Raw genomic sequence first — 10,580 nt, 5'->3', positions numbered from 1 at the left:
AGGAAACAGTGTAACTATTGGGGTTCAGGGTCTCTCACCGAAGGAAACGGTGTAACACTGGTCCCCGCTGAACCTGACTGGTCCCCACTTGACGTTGTAACGGCAGACGGAGCTGAAGTTGACCGCCTGGAAATAGCATTGAGATCCTGGACAATTCTGAAACTGACTGACTGCAATATTGTAAGTATCTCACACTGTCAATCAACTAGTTTCTACCAATGATCTTTGTGCAGTATGGGAATAGGACGGTTATTGCCGTTGTGGTGTTCCCGAGACCAGGACCATTGGGGCCAGGAATTCAGATCCCCGATTGTGGGAGCTGGGGAATTTGAATTGAGATAACAAATTTACACTAAAAGGCCAAGCTCTGTAATTGGCAAAAAAAAAACAGGTTCACAAAAGTGAACAAAAGCTGCAATCCTCACCTGGTCTGACCAAGGAGACTCAGAACCATAGCTTTGTGAAATGGCTCAGCAAAACCAGACAGAGGGCAGCGACCACCCACCACCTCCTCAACAGCAATCAGGAGGGACAGTACAGACTGACCCAGTCAGTGACACTCTGTTCCTGAAGCTAAACTCCAGTGATCATTCTGATTGGGTTCATATTTGCTGTTTCACTTCTTTGTTTTGTGAAGTGAATACTTTCTAAGAAAGAAGGAGATCCCCAATTCATGGACAGTGTGCTCCTGGTGCAGATCATTGGAACAGGAATAAACTATTCAATTTTTTGAGCCTGTTCCACCATTCAATGTGATTGTGGCTGACCCATGGTCTAATTCCATTTCCTGCCTTTGGCCCAAGTCCCTTAATACCTACAGTTAGCAAAAATTATCCGGCCCAAATTTAAAATTAATAACTGATCCTGCACCCACTGCTGTTTGTGGGAGAGAGTTCCAAGCATTTACAGCCCTTTGTGCGTGGAAGTGCTTCATGATCAAACCTGAAAGACAGCCCTGGAAGAACACAGCAAGCCAGGCAGCATCTGGAGGAAAGGGGCAGTCAACATTTCGGGTGTTACCCTTCTATACCCAAAACGTTGACTGCTCCTTTCCTCCAATGCTGCCTGGCATGCTGTGTTCTTCCAGCCACTTGTTTGTCTATCTTGGATTCCAGCATCTGCAGCATTTTTTTTTTGTCTCTAATTGAGAAACAGTCAGTCTGAGATCTCTAGACCTGGGGTGGGGGGAAAGGGGAGAGGGAGTGGGAGTTATCTCCAGGACTCTGACCTGGGGTGGGGGTCATTGCAAGGATGCTGACCTGGGGAGGTCGGCCTAAAGGCCCTGATCAAGGAGTGGTTGCCTGTGGACTCATACTGTGCACAAATTGGTGAGGTTTTGTGCAGTGGGAAGTATTTTTCTGCGAGTAGCCTGTTAGTGTGAGCAAGTGGCAATGAATAACAGCTGGTCTAGTGTAATGATTGTAACAGTTCGCTCTCTCTGTGTGTCTCTCTCTCTGGCCAACCCTTCCCCTCTCCCCCACCCTCAGACACCAGCAGTAGTCACCATGGCTGGGAAAGATGAGAATCTTTTGGCAAATATTAACAGTGCCTTCTTGAAACTCAGCAAGGCTGAGGAAGTGAAGAGGGACAACCTGCTTATGATGCAACCTTATGCCAACTGGGAGGAGTTCCTGATGCCAGCTCCAATGTCAGTTGCAATCCTCGGGGAATTAATCATCATCTCTTCCACGACTGATTTCCCTGTAAACAAGCACACCCCAGACAGGCAATATCAACACATCAAATATCCTGAATCATTCCGTACCTGCCTGATGCAGGTCAGTAACCAGGGCTGGAAGTGTTTTAACTTGGCTCATAAAAACATGGACCAGATCCGGCTTCACTCCCAGAGTGTTCCTATGCACCTGAAGAATGCAGTGAAGACCTTGATGCAAGGTGAGCAGCAGAGTATGGAGAGGTTGCTCCCTCTGCAGTTGGGCAGCATTAAGGCTGTTGCTGATGACTGTGTTGGCCTAGCCCAGGAGGTAGAGAAAAGCTTCTCCTCTGTTACTGACTTGATCCATGAGTTGCTGGAGGCTTGCACCAGCGCCAAGGGCATGTATGAGGAGGAATGCAAGGTAGTTCAGCATTCCCTGGAGGATGCCAAACTTCGAAAGGCCACAGCAGAGAAAGAGAAGAGGCAGGCAGATGAATATTTCACCAGAATGAACAAACAGGTCGAGGAGGCCCATGATGCCTACAAGAGGGCACTGGAGTCTGCTCCCAGTGAGTGGGGGGTCATGGGCATGTTTGCCGTGGAGAATTCAATCAATATGGTCAGCAACCTGGTGAGTGGCTTCATGTCAATGGTGACGGCAGACCCAGTGAGCCTGTCTACCACAGTGGTGGAGACCTTGGCTAATGTTAGCAATGTCATTGCTGAAAAAGTGAAGAATAAAGAGCAAGCAAAAGCTCCCAGCCAGCAACCAGAGCTGGACCCTGTGGCTGCCAGCAGTGTGCTCTCAAAATCCAGTGAGCTGCTGTTAGCCACTATCAAACTTCAGGACCTGCTGTCGGATGATGCCAAACTGAATCTGGATAAACTCCTGGATCGTGTGACTGGCAGTGTGAACTCCGACATCTCAAGGCACATGTTCCAGAGGATTAAAACCGAGATCAATCTGGAGGAGGACTGCAGCCCCAAGGAAGCAGCGCTGACTTTGTGCAGGAAGGGCATTGCCATCTGTGAGAAGCTGGAGGAGATTGGACAGTGTGAGAAGCCGAGTGAGGAGCAGATGGAGCGGGTGGCTGTGAGGATCGGGGAGCTCTATGGGAAAGTGGTCAAGTTCAGTGCAGGCTGCATGACCACCAACAACTCGACAGTACTCCCCCAGACTGCCCCAAACCTCTCCAAGGCAGCAGGGGAGCAGGATCCTGAGGACAAGAGCATGGTGCACACCGTGGTGACCCAGGCCAGATTAAAGATTGAGAATGCCAAGGCACATTTGGATAACACCCGGACAGAGTATGAGAGGAGCTTCGAAGCAATGAAGCAGAGTAACAAGGAGCTGGATGAAATCCTGACTATGATGAGGAAATGTCAGGTGACAAAGATTGACTTTGATGTGACGTTGAAGATGTTGACCCAAGGTCTGGATGCCTTGGGGCGGGTGAGAGAGCAATGGACCAAGATGATTCGCTTCTTCGAAATGGTTTCCAACTTGATCCATATTTGCCTCACCAAAACCCTGAAAAAGTTTGTCACTGACAGTGACGAGATCCAAGCAATCAAGGGGTACAACCAGCAGCAACACATCCGAGATTTAATTTATGCCCAAGCCTTTCAGGCAACCAACATATCCCACCTGGTCAATATGATCTCCAGAACCTATGTGGAGATTTCTAGCAAGTATCTGATGGACCGAGTGACCAGCCTGGGCCGGCTAATCACCCTTGACCCTGAAGATGCTGAATTCCAGAGTGAACGGCAGCTGCTACAGCAAGGCTGTGCTGAGGCCCGTCAGATGATCATGGAGCGGGTGCTGAGCAACAAGGAGCAGTTTGAGACTCGGATCCAGCAGCGTATCGAGGTCATTGACTCGGAGTTAAAGGCAGTGCTGCCTCCTGCCTCTAAGGTGGAGTTGCAGGCAATCGCGTGCTCCCTGAGCCAGGAAACCCAGTCCATCTTCAGGGAGATTACAGAGGAGGAGGACGATGGTCAGTGGGCCTGAGGGAGCAAGGGAAGTTTCAGTGGCAATGGTGAGTGGGCAGTTCTGTCTTGGGGATGGATGGAGACTCTGGAGGAACAAGTCAGTGCAGGTGCTGAGATCAAAGTGGCTCAGGCAGCATCTATGGAGAGACAGCAAGCTAATGTTTCGAGTCTAGATGACTCTTCTTCAGATGACAATGAAGAGTCATCTAGGCTTGAAACGTTAGCTTGCTCTCTCTCCATGGATGCTGTGATGATGTGGAGGTTGGGCTGAGGTGGACAAGGTCAGAAGCCACATGACAGGTTACATTCCACAGGTTTATTTGAACCTTGGACTTTCAGAAAGCATTTGATAAAGTCCCGCATAAGAGATTAATCTGCCAGATTAAAGTGTATGGGATTGGGGGAAGTGTACTGAGGTGATAGAAAACTGGTTGGCAGAAAGGAAACAAAGAGTAGGAATTAATGGGACCTTTTCAAATTGTCAGACAGTAACTAGTGGGGTGCCACAGGGATCGGTGCTGGGACCCCAGATATTCACAATATATATTCATGATTTGGATGAGGGAACAAAATGTAACATCTCAAAGTTTACAGATGATACCGAGTTGGGTGGGAGGGTGAACTGTGACGAGGATGCAGAGATCTTTCAGCATGATCTGGCCAGGTTGGGTGAGTGGGTAAATCAATGGCAGATGCGGTATAATTTGGATAAATGTGAGGTTATTCACTTTGGAAGCAAAACAGAAGGCAGATTACTGTCTGTTTCCTCTCCACCTATCCTCTCCTTTATCCCTCTTCTATCCGCCTCCCACTCTCTCCCTATTTATTTCAAAACCCCCTTCCCCTCCCCCTTTTCTGATGAAGGGTCTAGGCCCGAAACGTCAGCCTCTCTGCTCCTATGATGCTGCTTGGCCTGCTGTGTTCATCCAGCCCTGCACCTTGTTGTCGCAGATTACTACCTGATTGGCTGTAAATTGGGAGAGGGGAGTGTGCAGTGGGACCTGGGTGTCCTTGTGCACCATTAGCTGAAGGTAAGCATGCAGGGGCAGCAGGTGGTAAAGAAGGTAAATGGTATGTTGGCCTTCATTGTGAGAGGTTTCGAGTACAGGAGCAGGGATGTGTTGTTGCAGTTACACAGGGCCTTGGTGAGACCACAACCTGGAATATTGTGTGCAGTTTTGGTCTCCTTTTCTGAGGAAGGATGCTCTTGCTCTCGAGGGAGTGCAGCGAAGGTTTACCAGGCTGATTCCGAGGATGGCAGGTCTGACGTATGAGGAGAGATTGACTAGGTTAGGGTTGTTTTCACTGGAGTTCAGATGAATGAGGGGAATCTCAGAGACTTATACAATTCTAACAGGACTGGACAGGGTAGATGCAGGGAGGATGTTCCCGATGGTGGGTGTGTCCAGAACCAGGGATCACAGACTGAGGATTTCGGGGGGACCATTTAGGACAGAGATGAGGAGACATTTCTTCATCCAAAGAGTGGTGAGTCTGTGGAATTCATTACCACAGGGAGTAGTTGATGCCAAAACATTGAAAATATTCAAGAGGCGGTTGGGGAAAATGGGATCAAAGGTTATGGGGAGAACGATGAGGATTAGGCTATTGAGTTGGACGATCAGCCATGATCGTGAAGAATGGTGGAGCAGGCACAAAGGGCCGAATGGCCTCCGCCTGCTCCCAATATGAAATCACAAGCTTTCAAAGTGCTGCCCCTTCATCAGATGGAGTGAAGAAAAGCATACAGGCACAGAACGTAAAGGCAGAGAGATCAATGGACAGAGAGATTAAAAAAAAATCATACAGATGGTGTGAGTGCAGTGTCAAGAGGCCAAATAATAAGACTCGCACCATTTGTATGATTTTTGGATCTCTCTGCCCATTGATCTCTCTGCCTTTAAATTCTGTGCCTGTATGTTTTTTTTTGCTTCACCTGATGAAGGAGCAGTGCTCTGAAAACTTGTGATTTCAAGTAAACCTGTTGGATGAGAACCTGGTGTCGTGTAACCGCTGTGATTTCCAGCATTTGTTGTTCTCAGATGGAGACTCCAGGCCGAGTTTGTTTCTCTTCCTTGGAGTCTTTGGTTAGATAGAGGGGTGGGGCAGGGCTGAAAGCTCGGGTGGGTGGGGGGTGGCATTGAGGGGCACCAAGGGTCATGGAGGCAGCACTGGGGCACAAGGATGCAGGACTGAGGTGGGGGGGTGGTGTGGGACTGAGGGGCACAGGGTGAGGGGTCTGGAGTTATGACTTGGTTTACCACGTGATCAGAGAGTGGATTTGCTTCTTTGCTGTTGTGATAAATTCTAAGAGAATGTAACTGCTTTCACAGGAGGTTTGGAAGAAGTGTTTGGAGCCAGTGCTGAAAGGTGTGGAGCTATGGCTGCAGCATTTCCGGAGCTGGCAATATATTTGTTTGGTTCCCTCTGTCTGTTACGGAGTTTCGGGATTTGAAGCTTTATTGTTGGGCTGTAACATTCATCTGTGAGACAGCACAGAGACCACCCCCCAGCTGGAACAGCCCCTTATCCATTCTGATCCACTCTTCTACCTCTGACAGCTTATCCAATTGGTCAGGAAAAAGAATTACAAGAAATAATGAAACATTCCAAGCTGAAATTAAGCATTACTATATTTCTAAAGCCTGGACAAACAATACGCATGTTACAATCTGTTACAGTCCACGTGTTACAATCAAATCCAATGGCTGGATCTTTCATTAACACCAATATAACTGTCCAATCAAAAGCCGAATTGAGCTAAAATTATTCAGTGAAACACCCAAATTTTTCGCTCAAACCACAGCAGCCTACTTTGACAATGTGTGTCTGTATAAACTTCCTACAGTAATTTACAAATACAGATACCATCAGACCCTTTTTTCATCATAATAATTCTGAGATTTATTTAATATGGCCTTCTTTCCTGCTCTCTCTCTCATTTTATGACCAAAGGAGACTTCAACAACCAAGGGGCACATGGGTTGATAGCCAAGGAGTAACATTGTTAGACTATTAATTCGGGGACCTGGGTTCAAATCTGCCACAGCAGATGGTGGAATTTGAATTCAGTAAAAATCTGGAATTAACAGTCTAATGGAGAGCATGAATCCATTGTCAATTGTTGGGAAAACTAATTTGTTCACTGATGTCCTTTAGGGACGCAAATTGCTATCTTTACCCCTGGTGTGGTCTACATGTGACTCCAGACTCTCAGCAATGTGGTTGATTTGTAACTGCCCTCTGCACAATTAGGGGCAGGCAATAAATGCCTAGCTAGTGATGCTCACACCCTGTGAGTGAATAAACAACATCCAAGTGTCTTGTTATTGACATTTTCACAAAAGCTTGCAATGATATTAAAGGTTTATCTGGTAAAGTCGATGGCAGCAATTTGTGTCACTCTCTCACAGCGTTCAAAACACTTTGATATATATTTTAAACATTTAGTCATTTTGTGCCCTTATGTTTGTGCTTACAGATAAAACAGCTCCATGTATCACAGTGTTTTTGACTGGATCAAAGTGAAACCTGGCTCAGTGGCCTGTCGTTTATTAACACTCCGTTTATGTGTTTTGATCTGTGCTTAATATTTAACAGCCTGAATGTAAGGTAATGTCTCCATTTCTGATACTGTGCTCAGGCACTCCTGAGGACAGATACAGCAGAGAATCACACATTGGCTTGAAGCAGATTGGGATGGTGAAGAACAAAGAAGGTAGTTGTGATTGTATAAATCTGTTCAAAATCACAGAGCTTTTAATAGAGTGAATGAGGAGGAAGTGGGGATTATCAGTGAAATAAGCTGAGGGGAAATGAGAATTTGTTTTTAAATAGCGGTGGTTATTTTGTAGTTCTAACTGCTGTAAATTGGACTTTCCCAAAGGGGTTTGTAAACACAACCAGCACCTAAGTGATGGTCTAGATTATCATTCCTGATCAGTGACAAGCTCTTCACTAGGTATACAGAGCCCCAGTGTTAGGACAGGGCTGCTGTTTCTCAATCTGATCGGATCTTCCTTTATGGTTCAGTTTGTGGACAGCGCCTGTTCCCTATGTACTCTCTGTGGTTTAGCCAAGTTCTCGTTTTAATTTCCCACAGAAGCGCAGAGCGGATGGGGTAACCCCTGCAGCCGCTTTTTCAGGTGCCTGCTCCTGAAACCTGCCCCAGGTTAAGGAGTCAGGAACCTTCAATGAGGGGAACGTGACTCTCCTCTTCCTCCCTCATTGCTCCTGGTCCTCCCCCTGTCCCTCCCTCTATCCTATTTCCCTCTCCATTTAACTGTTTCCTTCAGTCTCGCTATAAAGCTCTCCTCCCGTCCACGTTCTCTCTCTCTCTGAACTCTGTCAGATGCCACTGAACAGAATAATGCTCCAAAAAATACGTGTCAGGTTCATGTTCCTGATCTGGATCGCAGTGATAAGAATCTATTTCTGATTGGGATCCTGAGGCTCCAGATCTATTTCTGATCGGGATTCTGACAGTCAGGAGCTATTTCTGATTGGGATTTTGAGGTTCATAATCTATTTACAATTGGGATCCTGAGGTTGAGGATCTATTTCTGATTGGGACCCTGAGGGTCTGGACCATTTTTCAACTGGGATCCTGAGAATCAGGATCTGTTTCCAATTGGGATCTGTCTTTCTGGTTTGCGAGTCTTATTCTCAATCTGGATCCTGGTCTGCCGGCTGATTTGGAAAGCTGGAAGCAGGGACTGGGTGAAGCTGGTCTGGAATTGGTGCAGGAGCAGGATTGCATGGTCACGGATACCATAAAAAGACAAGGTCTGACAGGGAAAATCCAGCAGGAGGCCGAGACACTGGTACGGGACAGGAACTGGATCACTTTTCCTGTTATCATGCCAGGCTATCCCACTGCCCTGGTCCAGCTCCAGGCACCAGGAGACCTCATTCTCCCCGATGATAGAGGCAGAGCCACGGTCAGTCCGATTTATCTGGCGATAAGCTACGCCAACACGCACCGAGCACCCAGAGACCGATACCTCCCAGTAATGGATGCCAGCTGCAAACTCCTGGATTGCCAGCACCTGGTGCTGCCGAGTGAATCTGTCCTTGTGTTTGGGATAATTCTGGTTCTTGGGATGCGTATTGGTCACAAGTTTCAGATCATCTGAAAGTAGCAGCCAATCCGACGCTGTGTTTGGGTCAAAGGTCACCACACTTAAGTCTGCAATACACAACAGAGGTAAGTGCATATCACAATCCAACATCACCCTTTGACCCCAACATCCCACACGCCACTGTCATCATAATTCACTGTAATTCTGGCTATTCAACCACAAGAGGCATTCTCACCGCCAGGGCCTGTCAGCTGCTGCTCAATCATAATTCAGATTGTAACTCAGTCACAGGCTGCCTTGCTGATACTCACACTGCACAAGATCCTGCCTGGTTTGTGGTGGGGTTTGATGCCTCTGAATGGGGCTGGATACGGACAGAGTCACTGCTTCAGCACCTGGCAAAGAGGACCACAGCAAATGATCATTGCTGATCTCAGCAAAACCAACTTCAATCACAGAGAGCAGCTCATTGTGTTCGCATGTCTTTGTTATTAAACATACCAGATTGAAACACAAATATTGGGGCTGCACTGTCGGAGGGCCAGCGCTGAGGGAGCGCCGCACTGTCGGAGGGCCAGCGCTGAGGGAGCGCCGCACTGTCGGAGGGCCAGCGCTGAGGGAGCGCCGCACTGTCGGAGGGTCAGTAGTGAGGGAGCACTTTTTTGAAATCATTCAGTAAGGGTGTAAAAAAGATTTACCCAATGTTACCAGGACAGGAGGGTTTGAGTTGTAAGGATAGGCTCGAACTTTTTTAATCCCTGGAATGTAGGAGCCTGAGTGGTTTACAAAATCACGAGGGGCAGAGATAAGATGAATAACCAAGGTCTTTCCCTGGGGTTGCAAAGTCCAAAACTAGACAGCATAGGTTTAAGGTGAGAGGGGAAAGATTTAAAGGGACCTAAGGGGCAACTTTTTACTCAGAGGGTGGTGTGTATATGGAATGAGCTGCCAGCGGAAGTGATAGAGGTGAGTACTGTTACATCTAAAAGACATGTGGGCAGGTACATGAATGGGAAATGTTGTGGGATGTGCCCAAATGCAGACAGGTTCAATTTAGGAAACATGGTCAGCGTGGATGAATTGGGCTGAAGAGTCTGTTTCCATGCTAGGAAAGGAGTTTGGGACGTCATGTTGAGGTTGTACAGGACGTTGGTGAGGCCTCTTCTGGAGTACTGTGTGTAGTTCTGGTTGCCCTGTTATAGGAAAGATATTATTAAATTGGAGAGGGCTCAGAAAAATTTACCAGGGTGTTACCAGCAATGGAGGGTTTGAGTTATAAAAACAGACTGGAAAGGCTGGGATTTCTTCACTGGAGCATAAAATCATGAGGGGCGTAGATAAGGTGAATAGCAAATGTCTTTTACCCAAGTGGAGTTCCAAGCTAGTGGACATATTTTTAGCATGAGCAGAGACAGATTTAAAACAGACATGAGGGGCAACTTTTTTACACAGAGAATGATTCATGTGTGGTATGAACTACCAGAGGAAGTGATGGATACGGGCACAGTTACAATGTTCAAAAGACATTTGGATAAGTATGTGACTAAGAAATGTTTGGAGGGATATGGGCCAAGTGCAGGCAGGTAGGACTAGTTTAGTTTGGAGTTATGGTTGCCATGGACTGGTTGGACCGAAGGGTCTGTTTGCATGCTGTATGAATCTATGACTCTATAACAGTTAATAAAATTTAGTACATCAGCTGTGTGTGTGATCAGGAAATTGATTAGCACCGATAACTGCAACTTGTCAAAAGACCATAACCGGATCTGTTGCACGGCTCTGTGAAGCTAAATCCGCTGTTTCAATGCAGATGGGAGTTGCTGATATGTGGAAGCAGGAACTGAAAT

At 47.1% G+C, this 10,580-nt stretch overlaps 2 protein-coding genes across 3 annotated transcripts in view; one reads left to right on the top strand and one right to left on the bottom strand.

Moving 5' to 3' along the window:
* Positions 1 to 7,034, top strand: part of LOC109925802 — a 7,258-nt gene extending 224 nt beyond the window's left edge. Inside the window, exons 2-4 of one of the 2 annotated variants that reach the window (XM_048593760.1) lie at positions 29 to 180; positions 1,488 to 3,699; positions 5,986 to 7,034. In XM_048593760.1, coding sequence (XP_048449717.1) covers positions 1,506 to 3,671 — 2,166 coding nt within the window. In that variant the 5' untranslated portion in view covers positions 29 to 180; positions 1,488 to 1,505 and the 3' untranslated portion in view covers positions 3,672 to 3,699; positions 5,986 to 7,034. The remainder of the gene's footprint in view (positions 1 to 28; positions 181 to 1,487; positions 3,700 to 5,985) is intronic. The other variant, XM_048593761.1, reaches the window with a different exon arrangement.
* On the bottom strand, positions 6,268 to 10,574 carry LOC125481835 (tripartite motif-containing protein 16-like protein). Its single transcript, XM_048593762.1, has 2 exons — positions 9,045 to 10,574; positions 6,268 to 8,840 (listed from the first exon to the last, which is right to left on the bottom strand). The coding sequence occupies exons 1-2, from the start codon at positions 9,403 to 9,405 to the stop codon at positions 8,266 to 8,268; spliced, it is 936 nt and encodes a 311-aa protein (XP_048449719.1). The 5' UTR covers positions 9,406 to 10,574; the 3' UTR covers positions 6,268 to 8,265.
* Positions 10,575 to 10,580: the final 6 nt, after the last annotated feature.

The sequence above is a fragment of the Rhincodon typus genome, unplaced genomic scaffold, assembly GCF_021869965.1.
Source record: "Rhincodon typus isolate 14 unplaced genomic scaffold, sRhiTyp1.1 hic_rhity00003774, whole genome shotgun sequence".
Classification (NCBI taxonomy): domain Eukaryota; kingdom Metazoa; phylum Chordata; class Chondrichthyes; order Orectolobiformes; family Rhincodontidae; genus Rhincodon; species Rhincodon typus.
Note: the sequence above shows the minus strand (reverse complement) of the source record. Positions and strands in the feature narration are given on the sequence as shown.

What these genes read in the sequence shown, in the direction of transcription:
- LOC125481835 (XM_048593762.1), bottom strand. Translation starts at nt 9,405, where the DNA reads ATGATTTCAAAAAAGTGCTCCCTCACTACTGACCCTCCGACAGTGCGG. An exon ending in CAGGCAGGATCTTGTGCAGT is followed by an intron (nt 8,841 to 9,044) that starts GTGAGTATCAGC and finishes TGTGTATTGCAG; the next exon opens with ACTTAAGTGTGGTGACCTTT.